Raw genomic sequence first — 26169 nt, forward strand, 5'->3', positions numbered from 1 at the left:
ACCAATGATGTCCCCATACAGGCAACAACAACAACAACAGTTCAGACCCTCACAACCCAACATGGCTCAACCAAGTCAAAACATGGGTGGGTATGGAAACTATGGGGCTCAGCAAGTCGGACCCCGCTTGCCGAATCCTCCTCAGCAGCACATGCAAGTTCAGCAGAGAATGCCTCAGTGGAACCCTGGCCAGTCTAGTCCTAGTCGTCCTCATTACATGGCCCAGTCTCAGAATATGATTCAGTCCCAGATTATGCCCACCTCACAAGCCATGCAGGGCAAGTTTCTTTCACACCCTGACTTTCCACAGATGCCCTCCTCCAACGCCTCAGATTTCTTTCAGAGCAGTCCTGCAACTTCAACTTCTTTCCAGCGCTTTCAAGGTAACACATCATCTAATCCACAAATGTACATGCAGAATAGAAGTCAAATGCCCTCTGTGCCAATATCTAGCCCTAACGCCGCCATGGGACACAGGCAGAGCAGCATACAGTCCATGACTCCTCAGCAGTCACAGATACCCATGCAAAATCAACCAACATTCCAAATACAGAGCACAATGGGAATGCCAGGATTTAATAACCCTTCTCAACAGGTACCTCAGCAACATGCTTTACAATATCAGGGCAACTTTCAGCAACAACAACAACAACCAATGAATAATGTTCAATCGAATAATTTTCAGCGATTTCCGTTTGGCCAGATGCCCAGCAATACACCCACTAAACAGGGAGATGCTTCAGCACAGTTCAATACAAGTCCCAACCAGAACTTTCACCCTTCTTACCCTAGGATGCCCTCTCAAAGGGCAACAACCCCCTCACCAAGGCCACCATCGACTCCTGAGCACGCTTCCACCCCTCAAATCAATCCTAGAGCCCCTGCTTCTGTTCCACAGATGGAACAACTGGTCTCACCACCTGGACCACGTTCAAATGTGTCCACACCTGTATCTAGTCCATTCCATCAACCACAAGTGAGTAGTAGTGGGCCAAACTTCCAACACTCGAATGCTATTCAAATCAGTACATCTCTACCAAACTCGAATGGCATAGGCCCAATCAGTCCAAATGTGAAAAATGCTGGGAATGTTAGAGTGACTATGACAAATACCGAACGTGAAATACAGTACCTGCAGCAGCAGTTGAATCAGTTGCAAGCAGCAGGGCAGACACAGCAAACTCAACAGAAGATGCTGGAAGTGCAAGAAAAGATTCGTTCCCTTCGTGCTTCTCAAGAAATTCAAAGACAAAAGGCCCAAGCAGATCAACAAGGTGGGTATACTGGACCAACAAATGGGACAATGCAAACACAGCAACAACAACCATCTCAGAATCAAACCAATGTTGTTACAGTGGTAAAAGAAAACCCTCAGGTTTCAGCTCAACAGCAGCAAACAATGCAACAAGTCCAAACTTCAGTACAACCACAACTCCTAATGCAGTCTCAAGCAGTACAACAATCTCAGCCGATAATGCAACAACAGCAACCAGCACAAGTTCCACAGCCTTCCATGCAACAACCACAGCCACCTGTACAACAACAGCAAACTGCTAGTCAGCAACCTTCCTCAAACCCACAGCAAGTGTTTCAGATTGGTCAGCCTATGTTTGTGAATCAGACACGGCCCCCTCAGAATGTCCTGATAGTGACATCTGGTACACAGAGGATGATGCAACCTCAAATACAACAAATGCCAATGCATTCTCCCCAAAAAGTTCAGGTTATTCTTCAGGTGTGTATAAATCACGTTTAATTTAGTCGCAATTATTAGTCAATAATCAATAAGTCTTTTTACCCTTACTCTTGATTTATATATTTATTTATTTAGCCACAAGGAAGCCAAGCTGCCCCTCAGATGATCAGTCAACAAGTGCCTCAGTCAGTAAACAATCTACCTCATGCTATGCCTGCTCAGGGCATGACTCCTATGCCACCTGTAGGGTCGCAACAAGGAAACATTCCGTCAAGCGTTGTTCAACTTCAGATGGGCGGAGTCTCTCAACCTGCCCCTCAGCTTATCCAGGCACCACCAGGCACAACATTTCCGCCTCTTCCAGACTTTGGCAGCGAGAGCAACCCCGCAAGTGCAGAAAAACCAAAGAAAAATAAGAAGGCCAAGAAACAGCAAGAGAAAGCGGACAAGATTGTGGCAGAAGCTGTAGCGCGGGCCCAGGCGGAGGGCAGGGAGGTGCCAAAGATTATGACTGGGGACATCCCGGCTACTGTGAATGATGTACAAAATGCAGAGGAGGAGGACTCCAAGAAAAAGAAAAAACGTGTCAGGAAACCAAAGACACCCAAAAAGGAGAAGAAGGAAGGTGATGTGAGTAGTGGGGAAGGAACACAGGAGCTGGAGAGTCAAGGAGAATCTACCATGGATGGAGAGAAAGTAGAAAAGAAGAAGGCCAAGCCTAAAGTAAAAGCACCTGTAAAGAAGAAGAAAAAGTATGTGTTCTTTGTAGTCTTTCAAGATAACTTTAAATAGAAATTCTTGTTTTTTGGAATTGAAAGGAAAGAAAACCAAGAATCTTTTATATGCATATATATTTGTTTTTCAGACCTCCAGCTACATTTTTGAAAAAGAAAAAGCGAAAACGTCACGATTCATCCGAGTCAGATCCTGAACTTAAACATGCAGTGGGTGAGACCGAGGAAATGGATGACGATTCAATCCAGGTTAGTAAAACACAACAGAATGTTCTACAATGTTAAAGGTATTTCTGCCATTCACTTTAACTCTAAATTTATGTTTCGACCGTTAAGACATTTTAAACAAACAAACTGATGTGTTATTAGTGTGATAATTTGATATTTCTGTTTCCAGAAAAGGCGCTCTGCTCGTAATACAAAGAGGAAGAAGTACCTGGATGATGTGGATTTGAACCTGTCGGATGATGACACCCAGGATGTGGAACCAGAAGCCTTTGCTGAACAGCCGGCAGCTGTCAGAGTGGTATGTGTCACGGCAACTGTTCATGTTACAATGTTAACGCATAACCAGTGATTTTTCTACAGCCAGTTATGTTATATTATTGACCCTTACCACTTGTGAAATAACTCAATTTTTCAAATACTGTTGAAACTTGTATTCCTCTCTCCATTGAAATGATCAGCCAATTGCTATGTATGACAGTCATGTGTTTGATTTATTTCAGGACACCATTGAGGAGGACAACAGCTCTATTGTGGATAAAATTCTGGGAAGCAGAATGAGAAAAGCGGACAAAGATGTAAGCAATTTACACACAGTGATTGTCAGGAATAAAGTTTGATGATGTTCATGTACAGTACTATGATTGATGATTTGTTGACATTGGATTTCATTTGTTTTGTTCTGATTTTCAGATCAGTGTAGATGGGGAAACAGAAGAGCAATCAACATCAAATGAAGAAGTTGAGGAATTCTTTGTTAAATACAAGAACTTGTGAGTGATATTTTTTTATTTACCGGTGCTCTCTTTAAGAATTTGATTTACGATGTGTTTCAGTATATCTGTAGTTCACTATTTGTGCAAAATAGTAATGCCCTTTCTTTGCCTAATTTTTAGTTCCTATTTGCACTGTGAGTGGAAAACAGCAGAAGAATTAGAAAGGGGAGATAAACGCATTCATCAGAAATTAAAACGATACTACATGAAGAAAACCCAAAGTCAGAATATGTTCTCAGAGGTAATTGTTTTCAATGAGTAAATTGACTATGCAGCAAGAGATTTATTTGAAATCAAGATTATTTGGTTTTATAGAATAATCATTGTGACCCTTTAGAATTTTTGAGTCAGGAAAATGACTTATCGATAATTCTGAATAGAAACAAAATATAGTAAGCCTACATTGGCTCTAAATATGATTTATAGTATAAATCATACAACCCTTGATGATTGTACATGTATAAATTTTATACATGTACAATCATCAAGGGTTGTATTGGAATTACTTTTGACTAACATGTAAATTTCTATTTTAGTTGGATGAGGACGAACTCTTTAATCCTGATTACACTGAGGTACATCGAGTCTTAGATGTGTCCAAGCTCAGTGACCCGAATGGTGGTGATGACATTACACACTTCCTGGTCAAGTGGAAGGGGTTACCCTATGAGGAAGCCACATGGGAGCTACAGCAGGATGTGGATCCTGTAAAGGTGGAGCATTTTTACAAGTTCCGGGAGCCACCAGAGGATGCAGAGGTAATTATTGCCTCAAAAATTCATAATATAAATATTATACCTGCATATTTTTATAACACCTTCTTTGTGAACAGAAAAAGAAGTATTTTGTTGAATGCGGATACTTAGGCTAAATAAAATTGAAATTTCGGTTCTCAGGCCCGCGCGCATCCGTTTTGAGGGTGCCGCATTGCAAATTTTATTGCATTTTCAATAAAATAAAAAGTTGATAATGCGGAGACCTATCCGGGAAAAAAAAGTTTCCGCATTCGGTTTGTATATAGTTTTACTTTCGTTTCTAATATGCAGCTTCCGGTGTAGTCTTAATCATAAAGTCGCTTATTTTCGTGAGTAAAAACTTTATGATCCAAACCTCCCGATGATATAGACGATACTAGTAAAAATGGGGTCGATGGAAATTTTGGACTTAAAACGAATCAAAATGTCTGCTGTTTCGATTTGTAGCCGCCATGGAACCCTTTTAATTCTACCGTGGACTATAATTGAGAGTTTTTCCGATGGATGTTTTTTGTTAGACCTGTACGAGGGAGTGAAATTGATGAAATTCGATTGTGAAAGTTGGACCTCCCCAGAAATATTACTTGGTGCCTCGGTTTCTTTGTCAGTTTGCAAGCACAAGAACAGTTTGGACGCCGCGATTTTAACCATTATAAACTTGCAGGGTTTATTGATAACTGCTGTGTATTCAGGACTTACTTCTTAAGTTCTTAACTGTGAAGAAATGTGGTCCTAGTAACTGTCGGACACCCAAGATTACATAATGATATCTCTAACCACTTACACAACTTTCCTGATCCAGTGCAAGGTATTTTAGAGTAAACATCATTTATGTCATTTTACGTTTTGTAAAGTGGATTGGTATTTTTCTTTATTTTTAAATGCCTGTCATTTATTAAAGGAGAAGAAGGACACTACAAAGAATTCAGTGAGGTTTTTTGAACCAATACTACAGAGGAACACTGTCCTTCTTTATCATATAAACGAGCACAATCAATTGCAAGCAGACATGGAATTCCATTTAGTCTATCTGCTCAGACTGCCAAAACAGTGAAACAAATGGGAACCTGCATAGATTGCCAGAAACCCAGAGTCTTATAAGTTATATACCGTAGTGCTACTAAACTTGGTGCCCAAGAAGGTGCCTTGCTTACCAAAATCATTGGACTTTATTAGTTTTCATGTGGATCGGAATTTAGGAATTAAAACCTGATAATCCTGAGAAAGCACCCTCAATATGCGCTCTCTTCTAGAGCGTTTATATGAGATCAAATTTGACCTGTGCATCTCCAATTGAGACGCCCTACTACATGTACTACATGTACAGCTCTGGTGTATTCCCCCCCCCAATATGCTATCACTGTTGGACACAAGACACAGATACAGAAGAAGGATAGTACCCGATGTGTCATGATTGTGTTGTTTCACAACGACAGCCCCTGTTAAAATGGAAGAATGTTCAAAGCTCCAAGGCAAAGAAGCAGAAAAAAATGAAAACAAACAGTTCATTTATAAAAGAATAGATTTTTTTTTTGTTTGACTTAAATATTAAATATCATTGTTGTACTTTGAAAGTTGGACTGTATATTTAATAGATATCCTTATTAAATAATAGAACAGCAGATTGAATAAAGAAAATCTTGTTTTTTAAATTTTAGGTAGTTAATTTCTTTCCCAAATAAAAAAAAGCCTCCCTCATCTGTTTTTTTACCAATAAAAAAGAAAAAAAAAAGCCTCCCTCCCTCATCTAATTTTGGAAAATTTGGCCTGAGAACCAGAGAATTAATTTTATGTGGCCTTATGGATATTTGTTGTAAGCTGTTAGCATTTAACATTTTTGAAATGCCATTCTTTGAATTTCGTTTTGATTTCTTCTCTTAGGTTAAAGCTCAAGGTACACCTGATGACTGGGTAAAACTAGAGGAGACCAGAGAGTACAAGAATGGCAACTCCCTTCGAGACTACCAGCTGGAGGGGGTGAATTGGCTGATGTTTAGCTGGCACAACCACCAGAACTGTATTCTGGCTGATGAGATGGGTCTGGGCAAAACCATTCAGAGTATCACCTTCCTGAATGAAGTCATGCTGTATGGAATCAAGGGGCCTTTCCTTGTGGTGGTTCCCCTGTCCACATTAGGCAACTGGGAGAGAGAGTTCGAAACCTGGACAAGCATTAATGCCATTGTTTATCATGGAAGGTAGGTTTTTATACTATGATGTAGCTTGTTTTGTCATCATGATATCCAACTTTATCTTACATGCATGCAAGTTAAGTAAGATGACATCTATTCAAAATGTGTTCTATCTCAAGTAAAATTGGATCATTTTCGTCGGAACAATTTCATTTCAGATACGTAGCTATTGTATTATAAAGCTTCTAAATGAATTTACCATTCACGTTGACAATAACATTTGTGGATTATTGTCTATTTGATAGTTCCACCAGTCGAAACATGCTGCAGTCCTATGAAATGTTTTACAAAGATGAGAAAGGACAACGAATTCCAAACCAATATAAATTTCATGCTCTGATTACGACTTATGAAGTCATCATCTCAGACTGTGAGTTGCTGAGTGACATTGAGTGGAGAGTTCTAATCATAGATGAAGCTCATCGTCTTAAGAACGCCAAGTGCAAGTTGATGGAAGGCCTAAGGATGTTTGATTGTGTAAGTTGATTAAAATTTGTGTATTTACATGGATGTAATTTACTTGGTTACAAGTTAGGGAACACAAGTCTTATGATGACAAAATGCACATACATTTACATGCAAGTATTCTATAAAAAATGGAGAAGCGTTGTGATGCAGTTTGTTTATACATTCTTTTTTATAATAATAATTTTCTAAAAGAAATCTACTATAAATGCTATAGTGTGCCCTTGCTTGGCACAACTTGACACAAAATTTCTTATTTGATTGTTTTGTACAAGACTATGATTAATTTTGCCAGTGAGTTTTCACTATTGTAAGGAAGACAATGTACCTTAAGTTCAAAAGGTTGTGACAGAAATAAATTTGCTGCTTTCATACTGAATTCATCTAAATGTTTGTTACAGGAGCACCAGGTCCTACTGTCGGGAACACCCCTGCAGAATAACACAGAGGAACTTCACAGTCTACTCAGCTTCCTGGAACCAGAGAGATTCAAGTCAACTCAGGCATTCTTGGCAGAATTTGGGGAACTCAAAACAGATTCCCAAGTGGAGAAGCTGAAAGCTGTAAGTTGAGGCATTAGTTTGGATTTGATATTATTGTGAATGAGATGGTTAAATTTTTGTTTGTAAAGTATGCAAGTCAAATAAGACATGTTTTGTTCATTGTATGAAACAGATCCTGAAACCAATGATGTTGAGAAGGTTGAAAGAAGATGTAGAGAAGAATCTTGCTTCCAAAGAAGAGACCATTGTTGAGGTTAGACATTTGTTTGCTTTTTTTTTTTTTGGATAACATTTTTAACTAAAGGACAGTAAAGGCAAAGTTTAATGACAATTTTGGTGTGCAAAATTCCATCAATTCATTTATTGATTAATATGATAAAGGCCTATTTAATCCGTGTTCACTCCATATACATGTACTATGTATATATTATAAAGAAAATACTTCTTAAACTAAAGGCCTACAATAGGTATCTAACATTATTGTATGCACATAGAGTGATTTGGAAATGCATTTTTTTTTGTATTTGCAGGTGGAGTTGACAAACATTCAGAAGAAATACTACAGGGCTATTTTGGAGCGTAACTTTACTTTCTTGTCCAAAGGCACTGGTTCTTCAGCCAATGTACCGAATCTGCTGAATACAATGATGGAGCTGCGAAAATGTTGCAACCATCCATATCTTATCAAAGGTAATTGTAAATGATGATCAGTTTTATTGAAATGTTCTTAGCATGTTTAAAGTGAATTACATATGCCATTAGCTTTGCAAAGTGTTACATTTATTAATAGTAGTTCAATTTAAAAAAACCAAAAACTATATCATTGAATATCAAGCATTGATTATTCCCTTTAAAGAAATATGTAATGAAACTATGTATTATGTATTAGATGAATACCTGTATGTGTGCAATGAATTCATATTTTGTATTTTATAGGTGCTGAGGATAAAATCTTGAATGAGAATAAGGAAACCAAAGGAAATGATATGGAAGCTGTGTTCAAAACTATGGTGCACTCGTCAGGTAAAATGGTGCTGTTGGACAAACTCCTCCCCAAACTGAAGCAGGGGGGACACAAAGTCCTGATCTTCTCCCAGATGATCCGAGTGCTGGATATCCTAGAGGATTATCTTATTAACAAACAGTAAGTGTCTAACTGTTGGTTTTGTGTAGGTCCCCCAAACCCACTGGTTTGAAGAAGGCTTCTTGTAGTACATGCATTTGTTGAATAGCCACATCTTACCTGACCAATAACAATTTGCTTGACAGAATTACATTTTTTTACATTGGATAGAAATGATGAATGACTTGTTCAGATTTTTCTGTAGAGGATGACAAACTCAAGCCAACTCATACATGCTAACTCATAGAAGTGAACATGTCTGATGATCTGGTGAAACTGATACAGAAACTTAAGCATTTACCGTATATCTGGTAATTTTTGTGATGATCTAATTTTGGCTTTTTTCGTGATCTCTATTGAATTGCAAATTATTGAAGATGCAGAAATTATATTCTGTATTATTTTCTTGAAGAAACTTTTTAAATCGCAAAACGACTGACGCAAATTAGAAATGCTACACATTTCCCAATTTTTGCAAATTTTGTGACATGCGAAAAACCTGGATATACGGTATTATTTGACTCAATAGGAAATATCACAATATTAAATGTGGGTTTGTTTTGTGTTATCGTACCAAAACATATGGGGAAACAAACTTTTGAAACTTCTTTTGGTTTGTAGCAAGTCAAGCTAAATTCATTTTAAAACTTGCTGAATTAATTCTCATGTATACATGTATGTTTTGTAAATATTCCTTGAGGAAACATAGGGATATAAAGAGCATCTTTTACAAATATGTATCTGTAGATGATGACAAACTCAAGCCAACTCATACATGTTTGTATATAAGCATGACTGATGATTTGGTGAAACTGATACAGTAGATTTATTTATACTCTTAGATGTACTATAAGTATCAAACGCTAGAAGAAAATGAACGTTCAATTCAATAACAGTTTGCCAAAAACAAAATTTGATCTATAACAACACAGTCAACACTAGCATTAACTTCCCTTGCACAAATTTTTTCAAGGAACCATTGTATAAAATGAAACGGCATTCAAAACAAAGGAAGTTAAACAGACACACCTGAATTTATACTGTGTTTACCTTTCCTCAGATATTTGTTTGAGCGACTGGACGGTCGGATCTGTGGTAAGCTGCGACAGGAGGCCATTGATCGATTCTCCAAGCCCGAATCGGACCGCTTTGTCTTCCTGCTGTGTACACGCGCTGGGGGTCTGGGTATCAACCTAACCGCTGCCGACACAGTCATCATCTACGACTCGGACTGGAACCCCCAGAATGATCTCCAGGTACACAGGAGGTTCTGTTATCTTCACCGGGCCTTATTATGAATAAATAAATGGAGCAATTCTTTGGGGCTAAATTTTGCTTGATATGCAAGAAGAAAGCATGGGCATGAATATTCACCCAAGAACTGAATTACTTTTAATCATTTTATCATTTAATAGAGAAATAATTATCAACATATAAAACTATCTATGCATACTATTTTGATGTTTACATTGATATTAAGATGGTGTTAAATGTTGTTGCAGTGTTTATAAAATGTAATGTTGCAAGTTTTACATGAACATCAACAATGCATGTCAATACTTTTATCACTCCTATTTTTCAGGCTCAAGCCCGTTGTCACAGAATTGGTCAAACAAAGGAAGTCAAAGTGTATCGCCTTATCACCAGAAACTCCTATGAGAGAGAGATGTTTGACAAGGCATCACTCAAGCTTGGTCTGGACAAGGCTGTGCTTCAGTCCATGGGCTCAGACAAGAATGCACCTGTAAGTTGTTACAGTCTCTGTCAAAGTTTAAGATAGTGTTTCTACCATGATGAAAGATCAAGCCAACTCAGACTAAACTTGAAAAGATTTATGAGTGCTGATTTAGGTGAAACTGATGTAGAATTTACTTGTATCTTTTTATCTGAATATCTTTTATATTATATTTTTTGAACTTTTAATAGAAAATAAACTGTGTTTTTTGAAAATATGTAGCAAGCCCAGATGACCAAGAAGGAGATAGAGGAGTTGTTACGTAAAGGGGCGTACGGTGCTCTGATGGACGATGACAAAGCCGGGGACGAATTCTGTGAAGAAGACATTGATCAGATTCTACAGCAGCGCACAAAAGTTATCCAGATTGAATCAGAAGGAAAGGGCTCAACCTTTGCCAAGGTAAGTTTTATTTCAGTTTCTATATTACTTTTTCATTGTTGTCAGATTAAAGAGCATTTGTCAATGTATACATATTGAAAAGACATTCTTCTGCTGAAAAATTACCATGCATATGTAATATTACTAAAACCGATTTGGTTTGACTTTACCGATCGCGTCGCGTTCAACTCTTTCAGCTACGTCATACATAAACAATACCCGCACCTTAACCACAATTTTTTTATTGGTGGATTCAGCTTACCGCTGATTGGCTGCTGGTTAACTAAGACTAAATTATGCACGGACAGAACAACAACATATCTGAGAATGAAAAATTCACATGGGTACTCGTGACTGTCGAAATTGGGCTATTTTTCGAAAGTGTACACTTGTGATAAAACAATACATACGGTACATAACATATATAGCTGTAGCTCTATGTATAAATTTTGGGTTAGAAAATATAAAGCTACAGTGCATACAATACTTACATATGTACTAAAAAACTTTACGGCAATGTTCCGCATATAAAAATAATGCTATTTTTGAAAAAAATAATAATTCTTCATTTAGTTTACTACTGTTAATAATTGTATTTTACTTGCCCCAAACTTTCTCCTATTAAACAACCTTCTTCCGTACTCGGAAGGCGGATCAAGAACTGTATTTTTTATGTATGTAAACAAACCATTGTTCATGTATGGAGCTGGTGATCGGCGGTTCAGAGACAGGTAAAATAAAGAAATCTGCAGTAAATGGTTTGTGGATATTTTAGTATATATATATTACACCGAAAGTGATAGGGCAACAGAAGAGAAACGAATCGGACACTTGTCTAATGAAGACGCACATGTACAAACCCCCTTGCACTCTCCACTTCCGTCTCGTTCTTTCACACCATCGTTCAATTCTTTTATTGACTGTCGATTGCCGATCGAAAGGTGTAGAAATCGAGGAATTCATATCTATCACTTCGACTGGCAAGTTAGTAGGTAATACATGTGCATATTACACATAAATTTACGGTATTTACATGAATTGAACGCTTAGCACATGCAACTTCTAAATATTATATTTTTTATAACGCCGTACTCTGGACCGTAGCTTGAGTTGAGGCTATGGTTTAACGCCCGTTTACAGAGAGAGAGAGAGAGAGAGAGAGAGAGAGAGAGAGAGAGAGAGAGAGAGAGTTTTGCACAGAATTTAAACATAGGGGATAGTCGATTTTGAATGAATAATATTGGGGGAAATTAACTGTTCTGAGAAATCCTTCAGCTCTGGCATTGCATAAGCATGTACTGATAACTCCGCCTAACTCAACCAATCATAAAGTTTTCACAACGGCGGCGTGTATAATTTATGCATGACGTAGCTGACAGAAATGATCGTGACGCTATAGGAAAAGTCAAACCAAATCGGTTTTGATAATATACAGAATAGCTTTAGCTGCGCAATTTGTCTTAATTCATATATGTAAAAATGTCATTAGAAGAATGTATTTCTAAATTCTGATAAAGTTTTTGAGATGGTATTAATTCATAGTATATTTTGTGATCACATGTACAATTTACATCAATAGATTTACTTTACATTTACTGTTTAAGCATGTGTAGTGCTAGTCATTTGTCAAGTACTATCTTTTGAATAAAAATTTTGATATGCGGTACATGCACGTTGTACATCTATATTTGATTTGAGTATTGACATGCCAAATTTTGTGTTGTAGGCAAGTTTCTCAATGTCTGGCAACAGAACAGATATTGATATCAATGATCCAGACTTCTGGAAGAAGTGGGCCAAGAAGGCAGATGTTGATGTAGAGGGATTAAAACACAAGGTACAGTATGGATTCAGTTTCTCTTTATATCCAGACCTTGTTATACATGTATAAATGCAATGCACCCATATTAAATATATGTTGTCCTTAAATGAAAACGAAGGAATGGAATAGATGGTGAATAAGTTTTTTGTTGTGGACTCTGCAGAATGAACTGATTATACAAGAACCAAGACAGAGGAAGCAGACTGCTCGATATGGAAATGATGACAGCGTGATGGAGATGTCAGAGCTGGACTCATCCAGTAATAGCGATGATGAGGATGAAGAATCCAGGAAGACACGGAGCGGGTTGAAGAAGCGTGGGCGCCCAGGCAGGAAGAGGCGTGGTTCGGACGATGACTACGACGCCGATGATGCTGAGGGCTATGGAAGATCCGACTGCTTCAAAGTGGAGAAGAACCTCCTGGTTTATGGGTAACATATTAAAGATAATTTTTCTAAGGATGCAAAAAAGGTTAAGAAATGGTGTTGCATTGTGTCTCTTATTATGAGACAATACAGTAGTGAATATTTCTCTTTTAACAGATGGGGTAGATGGAAGGATATCCTATCCCATGGGAAATTCAAGAAGATGCTCGAGGAGAAGGATGTCGAAAATATTTCTAGGGCTTTGGTAATTACAGTTTATTTGTTGAGAGTTTCGTCCTTCTTTTTAAAAATTGAGATTTAAAGGAGATATTCTTGAGTGAAATAACTTTTAATTTTTTTTTCCAGTTAATTTATTCCCTTCAGCAGTACAAGGGGGATGAAAAAATTAAAGAGTTCATTTGGGATTTGATCTCCCCCTCAAGTGATGGATCTCTAAAAAACCACTCAGGTAGGTCTCCAGGTCAAGATGATAAGGTCCATGCCAAGAGAATTACCATTAATTTGCTCATATTTATTTGCAACTTAAATTTTTGAAATTTGTATAGACTTACATATGCATTTTACATGTAGGGTTGTCTGCTCCTGTACCAAGAGGTAGGAAAGGCAAAAATAAGAAGAAAGAGGGAAAGCCGGAGACCAGCAGTGAACTGGTCAAGTACAACAAGATGAAGAACTGTGATCCAGAAGTAGTGCTACGGGACCCTGGCTACCGCAAACATCTCCACAGACATGCTAACAAGTGAGATCGGCATCAGTTCAACTCTGTGATATTTTGTAATTCAGTGTTTCATTAGAATCAGGCTCTGTGTTGTAACCTTCTTATAACAAAGAATTGTTTATCAATTTGCAGAGTGCTATTGAGGGTAAGACTGTTGTACTACCTGAAAGAAGAAATCATAGGGGCTCAAGCAGTGGAGAAGGTCTCTCAGGGATTAAATGCAAGGTAATTACCAGCTGTTTATAAATATCTATCTATTTATTGACATGCATATGATGATGCTATTGTGCAGGTACATGTAGATAAAATAATAAAAGTATAGATATAAATTCCGAAAAGCAGATAGTGAAATTTCAGAAGATTTTGTTATGGTTTTAGAAAACCAAGCATTTGATAAATTGATTATATATTAGATATTGAATGTTGCCATTTGGTGTTGACACTTGCTGTGTTTGTGTTGTAGTGAGATAGAAATTCCTCAGGCTGATCCGGACGGAGACCCGCCCACCACCTGGTGGGACGAGGAGGCAGACAAGTCCCTGCTGATCGGGGTCTATAAACACGGTAACCTCAACTTCCCCATCAATCTGTACAAACTTGTGGGCAGTTTTGAGATACTGTCAATGTACTTCATTTACATGTGGCTGTAGACATAATTGATTACATTTAATGCTTCTTTTTTGTCTACTAATTTAAGTACATGCTTATATAAACGAAGATGATTTTAATATGATTCAAAAGCTTTGTTTTAAATGAGTTTTTTTATTTTTAGGCTCATTTGTTATTTTTAGTGAGCTTCTTTACGTCCATGTATGTTCAGACTAACTTCAGAGTATATTTATCATGTTAGTCAAAATGTAGTCAGTGTCATTTTCTATAGTACAGTATATGGTGAATTGTGTGTTGTCTGATTTAGGTTATGAGAAGTACAACATGATGAGACAGGACCCTGCACTGGTCTTCTTGGGCAAGTGTGGACCACCAGATGGCGCTGCTCTAGCGGCTGAACAGAATGATGACGATGAGTATGTATTAAAAAAAAGGGGGGAAGGACAAGCTTGGAAAGACAAAATTTTATGCCGATGATAATGAACAAGCTTTATGCTGAAAACTAATAGGTCCTACATGTATGTGAGAACAAGTGTAGTACTCTACATGTATGTGAGAACAAGTGTAGTACTCCACATGTATGTGAGAACAAGTGTAGTACTCAGCTAAAGAACTGATGATGACTTGCCATGCTAATACAGAGGGCATACATAAACCAGGTGTGCTGGTGGTATGCTACTGTGAGTGGAAAAAAGCACTAACTGACAGGGTTCTAATGCCTCTTTTGTCCCTAATATAGGGTGTATGACTTATTTTTACAATCATTGATTTAATGTATGAATTTCATTTGCATTTTAAGTGATGACCTGGATGAATCCAAGATGAAGCAAGACGATGATGAGGATGTGTCAATGAGCTCGATACCTGAGTCCAGCAAAAAGACTACCCCAGCCTCTGTCCTGCCTGTTGAGAAACCTGAGGGTGGAGAGGGGTCAGAGGAAGGGGATAAATTGCCATTCCCATCATCCTCCGACCTGAACACTCGCCTCCGCAGAATCATCACCAGCTTCCAGCGAAACCACAAGAGAATGCTTATCAAGAATGCCCAGAGGGTTAAAGTAAATTAAACAATGAAACTTATTATATCTTTTCATTTGCCAAAGATTTCATGGAATTTTTTTTTTTTTGAAAAATCCTTTTGTTTAAATTGATTTTGTCAAGTCTTAAAAACTTATTTAAAACTTAAATGTATTTAACACTTTTGAGAAGAAAATTCCATTTTAAAATATTTATGACAATGTTGTGTATTTGCAGAGAATGGAACGCCAGGAGCGATTTGAAGCGGTGCTGAAGGAGCGTGAGACCCAGAGAATGCAGTATCAACAATGGTCGGTACCGGACCCCTATGGTCTATCCCTCCAACAGTAAGCCCATTATTTCACTAGGCTACAGCTTTATGTGCCTGTGTTGTCATCCCCTCCCCTTAGTCATGCTGTGTATTGGAGTCTGGCATTGTTAGGATAATGTTAGAAAGAAAATTATTCTTAGAGACTGGCAAGTAGTTGAAAAGAATTCTGAAAAGAAACGACCAATTTGAAAATTTCTTACATTAAGATCTTGGAATTTTTTTTAAAGAAATACAGATATACATGTTCCCATACTAAGTGTATCTGTATTTAGAATAGGAACAGCAGTTTGGTGCTATATTATGTTCTGTTTAAAAGAAAGTACCGCATGTTAATTTATTGCATGGTGATGGCTGGACCCCATGTATTTTTGGAAAAGATACAATGTATACTATTCGCTGTAAATGTATTTATTATTGTCCTTTTTAATCTTGCTTAACTAAACAAAATTTTTAAGAACCTGCTTTTATTAGATTGTCATTTATTGCATGAATTCACCTCTTTTATTTTACTTATTTAAATAATGTATTGAATTGCTGTTTAAGTGTTCACCATGTCTGTTGTTTAGTTTGTCTGACAGTTCAAGGTAAGATACTTCATTCAATAGAAAAAAGTAAACAAACATTCAAATTGCGAGATTTGCTCCAGTGCTAGGTTGGTGGAAATGACGACAACATCTAGCTTGTGCATGTTAGTGGGCTTGCTGTAGAGGGTGAATGATTTTCTACCTGTAAATTTACATCATTTTAATCTGCTGTTGAATTTCATTTGCACCTTTTTCACATTTCTTCTGCCTGCTCTCTTAATGACAGCTGGCATGAAGCTTGTTTGGGTAAATTTATTTGTGTTTGTCTATATGGAAAAGGGGAAATATGATACTCTGTAGATGGCTTTGGAGATGAAGTAAATGATCAGCATTTCTTATAACAGCTTTACTTTTATAATAATTATTTTTCTCTACTTTTAATAGAAAACTTGCAAATTTTTCTTAAAAATTTGAGTAAAATTTGGGTGCAATATGGGAAAAAAAGTAGTGTGCTTTGGTGGCTAATGGTATTGCTTGCTTGTAATGCTTTATCTCAAAAATTGTTTTTGTTTAGCCGTTGGTCAAGAAGAGAGGAGCAAGACTTCTATCGGGTCATCTCCAGCTTTGGGGTGGAGTTTGACCTGGTTACTGGACGCTACAAGTGGGACCGGTTCCGACAGCTGGCTCACCTGGAGAAGAAGTTTGATGACACCCTGACGGAGTACTTCCAGGCCTTCTATCACATGTGTATGCGAGTCTGCAAAAAGTTTAAAAATGATGATGATGGTGAGTGATCAATACAAAGTGATGATATGAAATATTTTAATCAAGCCTGGAAAATCTTTGCAATGGTTTGTACACATATAAAATGTGCATCTATTGTACATGAGAAAGAACTGATTTTGAAGGTTTAGACAGAAAATTTAAAAGTTATTTATGTTCTGATTATTGTATCTGATGGAAGAAATCAGCGAGATTCTAACACTAATTTAAATACTGTTGAAGCTCTGCCACCAAATAACATATATGTTGACCCCATCACTGAGGAGAGGGCCAGTCGATGCCTCGCTAGGATCGACATGTTGAACAAGATTCGCACAGAAACCTTGAACCACCCCAAGTTGGATGAGAGAGTGAAGCTCTGTCAGCCGTCCTATGATTTACCCTCGTGGTGGATCTGTGGTCAACATGATAGGGACCTTCTCATTGGTGCAGCTAGGTACGTGTTTAAATCTAATTCTTTGCAATGGATATCTACATGTACAGAGAAACAATTTCATTTGACAATTTATAGACTAAATGGTAATGGTATGAGACAATTTCTGCTCTGTTTTGGTAGACATGGTGTTGTGCGGACAGACTACCACATCCTGTTTGATCCCAACCTGTCCTTTATTGATGTGCTAAAAACTAAGCAAGCTACTAGTCATTCCAGCTCCCCCTTGCCAACCAAAGGTAAAAACTTGTAGCTTCTTTTAGAAGTTCATTCAAAATCTGTTTTGACCTGTCTTTCTGTGAAATTATATTTTTTTCTGTCTCTATTTCCCAAAAATGGTTGGCATTGCAGATAAAGAAATAAAAACAGAAGACAGTGAAGAAAAAGTGGTGAAAAAAGAGAAAGAAAGTAAAGAAAAGGTGAAAGAAGAAATCAAAGAGGAAGTAGTTAAAGAAACAGTGTCAGTGAAATCAGAAAATGATGATGAAAAATCAGAAAAGTCACAGAAAAATACAGAAGCTGTAAAGGAGGAATCCAAAGACTCAAAAATGGAGGTAGAAGAGCCTTCAGAAAAGTCAAATGAAGAGAAAGAGAAGATTAATGGTGAATCTGAAATGGAGGTGTCTGAAGACAAATCTGAACAAGCAGAAGCCAAGTCAGGTGAAACTTCCCTCAATAAATCTTTGGAAGAGTCACCAGATAAGACTAATGGAAAGAAATCACCTGTAAAAGAAGAGGTAGAAGAAAAGGCAGTGAAAATGGAAGTTGAAGATTTGTCAGTCAAGAAGGAAAATGAAGATTCCCCCATTAAAAAAGAAAGTGAAGACTCATTAGAAAAGAAGGAAGATGAAACGGTGCAGGTTAAGAAAGAAGAGGAGGAATCCATTGTGAAAAAGGAATTATCTGAGTTAGTCAAGGAAGAGACGGAGCCACAGGACCTGACCTCCATAAAGGAGAAGGACAAAGGAGCAAACAGTGATCCAGGGGTGAAGGAGGAAGTAAAGGGCAAGGGTGCTGACGACACGGAGCAGAAGGTGAGGGACATCGTGAAGGACATTAAACGCCAAACCACGGAAGAAATGGCCAAGTCAGAGAGGAAGAAAGACATCAAATGTACCTATGATGAGGAGGTATGATTGATTATTGTCTGTGAAATGTAGTATAAGTAAGGGAATAACATTTTGTTGACTGGTGAATACCCTGTTCAATGCTGAATTATTTCGTATTTTCAGTCTGTAAATGTACATGTAGCTATGAAATATATATGATTTATGCTTGTTAGCAGGTTGATACTTCAGTGTAATTAGCAATGAATATAAGTCTTCAATAACATACAAATCCTTTTAGATTGGTTCAGTTGTTATGCAACATGTTGCAAATATTATTTGAGTTTTATGACAACTATTAAATATGTAGGAGCTTCAGAAGTTTTTGGCCAGAAGAGAGGAGATGGAGGCAGAGGGAATGACAGCCGATTACTTCCCAGAGAGTCAACTCAGTTCTGTCGTCAACTGGCCAAAGGTGATGTAACATTCTACGCGATCTGTGTGGTCACCTTTTTAATATTTGAGTACCCATACTCAGAAATAAATAGTAAACATTTCGTACATGTTTATTAGGACTTTTATAATGTGAAATATTTTACATGTAAAAGGAAAGAGTGCACAAGTTTTCGAAGTTCATAATTCAATAGACTCGAGGAATGTATTGTTAAAAAGACCCAAGACTTTTGATAATATATGACAAAAGTTTGAGTCAAAATTTTGCTTAATAATAGGACCGAGTGTTGTTCCATCGGCTGGAGCACATCTGTTACTGTGTGGAGCACAATGAATGGCCATTCCCCAAGCGTATGTCATACATCCCCATGAACTACGACTCCCGCAGCGGAACACCTGTTGGGTCCTCGACCCCAAAGGACGACCCCGAGCTCAGCCAATCTGATGCTGGAGACTCAGTCTACGATGGTGTCAAGGTGAAGTCAGATTTAAATAAGGACTTTGAAGCTATGATGCCTGAGGTAGGACACAGATTGGTTTACTGATTGGTGCAGTGCTGGGTTTTCTTTGTGTATTGGTTTAAGTTGTGGTTAATTGGGAATGGTACACATAAGTGCCGTTCCTTAACACATACATGTTCAATCTATTTCCAATTTTATTTTCAAATCTTACAGAAATGGATGTTAGTGTGTAAATCATGTCATTGTTGCACTGATAGGTCTTTAAGGCATAAGTTTATGGAAACATTCTGCAACATATTGGTTTAGAAGCAGTTGAAGGTTGAATTTCCAGAGAATTGGCTTTTCCTAGATAAATAAAGATTTCACCATCTACAGTGTGCTACAGACAAACAAACTGTTAATTTAAGGATGGAAGTCATCATGCACTACTGAAATCTTTTGGTCACTCTTGAAACTGTCTTATTTGATGTGTTTTGTTATTGGTAAAATGTTAGAATTTGTGCATATTGTTTATAAAAAATTTTTTTAAAATCTTTATACCCCAGTTGGTTTTGGTTTTTATAAGAATCATTTTTTGATGTCATTGATATCGATATATTTAAGCTGTGCATAACTACATATTTGTTATTGTGGGGTATTTGACTGTTACAAAAAACCACCATTTTAAATTCAATCAAATTAAACAAAAGCTATTTTAGATATGAGAATTGCCAGATGTTTTCTATGCCAACATTACCCAGTCCATGAAACATAAAAATTGTTGGGTAAAATTTATTTACTCTTAAAATTGTAACTTCTTGCATGTTTTAGGGTGATGGTTTGAAGATGACCTTCCACAAGAGAAGAGGACAGGGTCGTAAATATGATTTTGAAGGTTTGTTGACATTAAATGTAAACTCTGAGTGTGAGATTTTAAAAGAAAGATTAGTTGTAACAGATCTGGTAAATGATGGTAACTATTTGTTCCTGGTGATGACAGGCAGCCGCATGCAGCAGCTGATGAACCGCAGCGCAGCCTCTAGTGACAATGAGAGTCTGACAGAAACGCCCCGATCTCAGGTACCTGCTCACCTGTCTCCTCGGCACTCCCCTCATCACTACCTCTTCTCACAGGTTTGTGGCTCCTACATGCCATGGCACCTACACACCCCCATGCCCGACTTCTCTCACATTCAGACTCAAAAAATAAACCCTTTTTTATATATGTGGGTTAAACCAAGTGAATTTCGTTAAGGCATATATACAAAAATGTATGTTGTAAATGTAACAAGATTGAAGGTCTTTGCAAAATAAAGTTGTACTTTGAATTGTTGGTGCCCTAGCACTGGAAACATTCCATCCCTTACATGTACTCATGAGTAAATCTTGCTGTTGTAGCAGTATTGTGTAGGTACCATTGGCAATTTAAACTTGTTTCATGCGCAGAGAATCGGCTTCATTCTATTGGAATGAAATTTCCTACTTTCTTTTTCTCCATGATTCCTCATTGTTGGCTGATTCTCTAACCATGGGCATAATCTATTTAACTGTTTGACCTTTGTGCTTTTTTTCTGGTAATGGGTGCAGTGAATGTCAATACTTTTTTCTTGAACAAAGTTTCAATGTAATATTTACTGTTAACAAATTTCAACTTTGCAGATTTTTAATCTTTAAATGAGCAATGATGTGCACGTGCTTAACTTTATTTTTCTTTTTTGTTCTTAAATTGGTGATGGTTTGAAGGTTTAATGGTTAGAAATGTGAAACATTAAATAATTTACTGTAATATGATAGATCATAATATATATAAAGTAAAACCCATTTTTAATCTTGGGTCTTTAATGGGATGCGTCTGTAGCTACTGAACGAAAATATGCATTGGTTATTAACAGTAAAGATTAAACGATTTACTATTCTTTTAGACCCCAGCAGATCTTTTGAATGGTGCTGGTCCTGAATTGGACCCTGAACTGCTAAGAAGAAGCATGGTGAGTTACAATCAGCTCAGTAAGAGGGACCATTTGTATATGTACTTGACTATAAAATTGAAACTTCATAAACTGATGAAATAATATTAAGAACAACTATTGTATTTATTTTGCTCTTTGCTTGCAATACATAAATATTTGTGAGAAAATGTGGATTGATCCTTGAGATCTATTGCAGATGGAGCATGCTCTGTATTTTGGAGACCGGAGGGGCAGAAGAGGTCGTAAGAGGAAGGCCGAGAAGATGGCAGAGATTGCAATGGCTGAAGCTCTGTCCAAGAGAAACACAGCCAGAGCTGTTGCCACTGTTGAACCAGGTATAAACTGAACAGCAATTTCCAAAGGATCTGTTCTGAATGTGTTGAATAAAAGTAATTGGTCCTAAACTAGATTTTCAAATAAACACAAATCCTTTTAAGCTCACCAAGAGTTATCTTTACAAACTTGAATGAATTTATAAAAATTTATGTATAAGAAAAAGCAAATTGTAGATTATATGAAAGTCAGTACTTTATCTGCTTTGCTTTTGCAAAACTGTTGATGTACATGTAAATTATTCCCAAATGATTTTCCTCACTGACATTGGAACTTTCTGTTCATTACCCAGAATCTCGTGTTCCTGTGATTAACTTGGAGGATGGTAGTCGGTTGTCGGGAGATGAGGCTCCACTGAAGCGTGACCTGGATAAATGGTTGGATGAACATCCAGGTTACATGGTGGACAGACCTCCAGAAATGTACCCTCTAGAGGATGAGGAGCTATCAGAGGTATTCATTCAGTCAATTAAAAGAACATGCATTATTTTAATGCACTATTTGGTTTATGAATTTTGTTTAAATATATTTAATGAGAATCAGAATGTCATTCCATCAAGATAAAATTAAGTCTTGTAAATTTTACATTTGTTTGATTACAGTCTGGTGATAGAAGGAGAGGAAGAAGACCAAAAGTGGACCCAGCCATGTTAGATCCCATGAAGCTGACAGGAGAAGAAAATGTTTCAGTTGTCAATAGGGTCACTGGCAAAAGGGTTGGTTACATGTTCAAGATATCTACAATTAAAATAAATCTTTTGAAAATGTTGGAAATTACATTTTTGATCTTTTTTTTTTTACCATCTTTGACCAATTCTTATGTTTCTTCCTTCATGATTTTTTTGCAATAATTCTTCATTTTCAATATTGACTCTTCAGATAACTGGTGCTAAAGCTCCTCCTATTAGATACTTGAGTGAGTGGTTAGAACAGAATCCTCAGTATGATATAGATCCAAAATGGACAGATATTGTCAAATCCAAGGTAAGAGTTTACATTATTGGAATATCTCAGCACCCCTTTAAATAATTCAGTCACAGCTTCCATATTATACACATACTCTTGTCCTGTTTTACAGGCCAATTTACCAAAGAGTTTGTCATCGCGTGTGAGTACCCCATCCTCGGAACGCCGGCGTGGACGACCAAGGGAACGGGACCTGTCCTCTTCTTTGCTCTCAGACAATCCATACAGTGCTGCTTCTCTGGCAGCCAGTATGTCTGCATTCCCAGGCTTAGGCCTAATGTCAGGCTTTGGCAAAATGCCAATGGGAATGCCCTTTGGAACATTGCCCAGTTTAGGGCTGGCTAATCCCATGCTGGCAGGTTTTGCTGGCTTGATGCCAGGACTTTCACCTTCCTTGGCAAAGGCCATGGAAAGTGAAGCTAGAAAGGACAAATCCCCAGGCAGCAGCAAAGAGTCGAGCAAATCAAAGTCCCCAAGTAGCTCACAGACTCCTCACCCTTCATTCCCTATGTTGTACAATCCACTTCTCTTTAATCCCCTTTTAGCAGCACAAGCTGCTGGGGGCTTGAACTTCTCCCTGCCTACTTCACTGCCTTCATCTTTTGCCTCCCTGGCTCAACCTGGTCTTGTAAATGGACAAGGTGATTCTGATCTAGAGGAGGGAGAAATCAAACGATATAGCCAGGGTGAGCATAACGAACAGGAGATTGCACAGGACCTGTCTGTCAGGCGCAAAGAGGCTCATTCCCACCACAGAAAGCGAAAAAGTTATGAAGCTTCACACTCTGCAGTAACCAAGAGTTCAAGGGATGAGGACCAATCTGCATGTTTAGACCTTTCTATCAAATCAAAACCAAGAGAGTCGCCAAAAGCTAGTGAGGTGTCAAGTAGATCACATTCTGCTTCTGAATCACCAAAAGACAGTTCGAAAACCAAAAATAAAATACAGGGTTCATTCAAATTGGATAAAATTTTGGACACGCTGAAGGACAAAGTGAACAAAATGGAAGATAAACCTGTTAAAAAAGAGAGAGACAAAGACAAAGAGTCCAAGCTGAATAGCATTCTTATGAAAATCGCCAAAGAAAAGGATGTGGATGTGAATACATTAAACACCATGGACACTGCAGAAGCATCCCAATTGAAGTGTTCAGAAGCTTCTGATCTTTCTTCCGAGAGGAAAGAAAGCGAGTCGTCGAAGGAAGAGGTAGATACGGCAGAGAAAGACGAGGACCAGTCCTGATGATGTATACTGGGAGTTAACATTGGCGTGCTGTGACTTGGTGTAATGAGCTTTGAGCCACACCAAGAGTTGTTGGATCTTGTGTGGAAAAGCCAAATCATCTTGTATTGTGGAATACTGTGTGTTCCCCCCCCAAGATTATGTGACATGTATGTTATTATACAGGAATTAATTTATTCATTGTAAGTGAGACTTCAGTCTTCATGATATGCACAATACACGTGTTCGAACAGATTCCAGATCATGTTTGTCTGCCAAATCAATGACCCGTCATGTGGATTTCACGATTTCACAAAAAGATCTCCCCTCCCCCACGGTCTGACCCCTCGTACAGCAGGTGTGCTTTGCTGGAACTCTGAAGGGTCAGGGCCAAGTCACTGCAGGCACCTCATCATTTTCGTTCTCAGGGCAATAATGTTAAAACAAGTATTACGTGTGTAGAAACAGTTTTCTTTAATTATTATTTTTTCTCTGGTTTATATTATTTTTTGCTGCATTGTAACAATCAATTCATGTCACACATTTTGTATATAATTTATTCATTGTAGGAAGTTCAAATATACCAACCAAAACCATTAAATGCATGACCCCCCCTTTTTTGGTAAAAATGAAATTTTAAGATTGTGATAAGGCCACAAACGAGCAGAACAATTTTTTTTTCAAGATGGGCACGGTTGTGATAGTTATGTAACTTCAAAGTGGTAGATTTGAATTTCTTTTTTCATGTAATGCATATGATATTAGTTACCTAGGCTATCATCGCTGTTGTGTATATGCAATTTAATTTAAGAATCATTCTCTCATAAGAGAATCAATGAAGTCAGGTCAGGAATTTATTTTTGATTTTTTTTTTTTGCATTGAGATCAAATAAAGTACCTGCAATAATGTTATGAGCAGTGTTTTGACTGCTTTCTTGAGGCACCAGTTGTACCGTCTTTCCAATGCTTTGGCTCTGTGTTAATGACCTTTGATGATTGTGACGAAGATACTGCTCTACTTCTATGTCTTATTATGTGTACCTCAGGTCCTTAGTTAGTGACTTGAGATTTATTTCAACATTTTGTGTCTTCATTTCACAAAAATTTGGATTTATGATATGGACAAGGAAACGTACATTCCTCAAAAAGGGTTTTTTTTTTTTTTTACTAAAGTTTCCATTTCATGTCCATATCTGTCTAAAAAATTAAGATGGCCTCCATAGTAGGTGTAGTTTTTTCCCCTTGTGAAATGACATATTTGTGTAGTTTAAACTTTTTATTCATGAAAATTCAGGGATTAATGTTTCCTTTGTCCATGACAGTGATAGAGGGGTCATTTATTCCCTTTCATATCAAAAGCTTTTACTGCAAGGCAGGCAACAATTAGGTGCAAGGTGTTGACACCATTATTTCCCTTTACACTTGGATAATGTAGGGGCATTTCTTTACAGTGAAGAAATTGCAGGTGATTTCTTGCCCGGAATAAATTTGTTGGGTGGATGTTTAGTGAAATAACGAATTGTATGTATTTATTTGTTGAGGAAATTTTGTATGTAAACTATTTTTATTAAAACATGAATTCAACATTTTTTGTGTTTGACTGGCTTTGATTTGTATGTTTATTTCATTTCTGCCCACACGTACGCACAAACACACACACGCCCAAGGTTGGTGTGCTGTCACTGGAGGGACATTAGAACTTTCAACAATAAAATGCTTTCTTTGGTGATTCATGGGGAATATGAAGGTGGCAACTTTGCAGAATAAACATATAACCCGCGTTAGCGGTTTATGTAAATTTTTCTGCAATTATCGCTACCTTCAGAACCCGTATGAATCGCCAAAGAAAGCATTTTATTTCTATATCTACATCTTTTTTTAAAACTAATTAATAAATTGATTAATAAAAGTAAGTAAAATTCACTAAATTTCTGTTAATGTACATAGTATGTTAGCTCAAGTAAACGGACAAATCGTCTTCTGTGGGAACTGGAGTCTGATATCAAGATTATTTCGCGTAGTCTGTACACCCCTGCGAATGTGTTCGGAATGTTTTCTTTATCGTTGCTAAGTATGTAATAAATCCAGAGGTGCTCGAATAAAAGTTCACGAGACTTCACCGAGATTTGTTAAGTTCCTGTGAAATATCGAGCGGAAGTATAAGTGTTCGGATAATATTCTCAAAATACGTAAGTACTGGTCGTTTTTCATATCATATCCTACTTGCATTTATGTTAGAACATGAAAATCGTTTAAGATGTATGTTTTATTTCACCATCTAGCGGTTATTTATATTAAACGATAATATTCAGAACAGAGTTATCGTTCGTGTTCAACTACGTGTAGAGTGGTTGAAAATATAAACATTAGGTTGCTTAATAAAATAATAGCCATGTTTGATGCTTGTGGTATGCAATACCATGTTTTTAGAAAAGTAACGAGTGTCTGTTTTGCATAAAAAATTAATATATCGAGTCATTTTCAAGGAACATTCTGCATAAAATAGTATCGTCTGTTTCACTATTGATGC

General features: G+C 37.3%; 1 protein-coding gene across 8 annotated transcripts in view; it reads left to right on the forward strand.

The window, feature by feature from the left end:
- The window catches only part of LOC105344217 (chromodomain-helicase-DNA-binding protein 8), a 28098-nt gene extending 2871 nt beyond the window's left edge, over positions 1–25227 (forward strand). The window contains exons 2-44 of one of the 8 annotated variants that reach the window (XM_034480022.2): positions 1–595; positions 686–1735; positions 1832–2448; positions 2562–2679; positions 2828–2956; positions 3159–3233; positions 3349–3428; positions 3552–3672; positions 3968–4189; positions 6068–6384; positions 6624–6855; positions 7245–7406; positions 7519–7599; positions 7877–8036; positions 8283–8490; positions 9530–9725; positions 10052–10213; positions 10427–10606; positions 12312–12422; positions 12571–12839; positions 12951–13038; positions 13140–13242; positions 13365–13533; positions 13645–13737; positions 13976–14076; positions 14429–14537; positions 14921–15179; positions 15376–15485; positions 16036–16053; positions 16568–16779; positions 16999–17212; positions 17333–17448; positions 17561–18339; positions 18626–18730; positions 18987–19229; positions 19980–20043; positions 20149–20282; positions 21071–21136; positions 21315–21453; positions 21744–21904; positions 22054–22167; positions 22331–22435; positions 22530–25227. The exon at positions 1–595 is cut by the window's left edge and continues 424 nt beyond it. In XM_034480022.2, coding sequence (XP_034335913.1) covers positions 1–595; positions 686–1735; positions 1832–2448; positions 2562–2679; positions 2828–2956; positions 3159–3233; positions 3349–3428; positions 3552–3672; positions 3968–4189; positions 6068–6384; positions 6624–6855; positions 7245–7406; positions 7519–7599; positions 7877–8036; positions 8283–8490; positions 9530–9725; positions 10052–10213; positions 10427–10606; positions 12312–12422; positions 12571–12839; positions 12951–13038; positions 13140–13242; positions 13365–13533; positions 13645–13737; positions 13976–14076; positions 14429–14537; positions 14921–15179; positions 15376–15485; positions 16036–16053; positions 16568–16779; positions 16999–17212; positions 17333–17448; positions 17561–18339; positions 18626–18730; positions 18987–19229; positions 19980–20043; positions 20149–20282; positions 21071–21136; positions 21315–21453; positions 21744–21904; positions 22054–22167; positions 22331–22435; positions 22530–23660 — 9718 coding nt within the window. In that variant the 3' untranslated portion in view covers positions 23661–25227. Of the gene's footprint in view, positions 1736–1831; positions 2449–2561; positions 2680–2827; positions 2957–3158; positions 3234–3348; positions 3429–3551; positions 3673–3967; positions 4190–6067; positions 6385–6623; positions 6856–7244; positions 7407–7518; positions 7600–7876; positions 8037–8282; positions 8491–9529; positions 9726–10051; positions 10214–10426; positions 10607–12311; positions 12423–12570; positions 12840–12950; positions 13039–13139; positions 13243–13364; positions 13534–13644; positions 13738–13975; positions 14077–14428; positions 14538–14920; positions 15180–15375; positions 15486–16035; positions 16054–16567; positions 16780–16998; positions 17213–17332; positions 17449–17560; positions 18340–18625; positions 18731–18986; positions 19230–19979; positions 20044–20148; positions 20283–21070; positions 21137–21314; positions 21454–21743; positions 21905–22053; positions 22168–22330; positions 22436–22529 lie in introns of all 8 variants that reach the window. The other 7 variants (XM_034480016.2, XM_034480021.2, XM_034480019.2 and 4 more) reach the window with 7 other exon arrangements.
- Positions 25228–26169: the final 942 nt, after the last annotated feature.

This window comes from Magallana gigas, chromosome 3 (assembly GCF_963853765.1).
Source record: "Magallana gigas chromosome 3, xbMagGiga1.1, whole genome shotgun sequence".
Classification (NCBI taxonomy): Eukaryota; Metazoa; Mollusca; class Bivalvia; order Ostreida; family Ostreidae; genus Magallana; species Magallana gigas.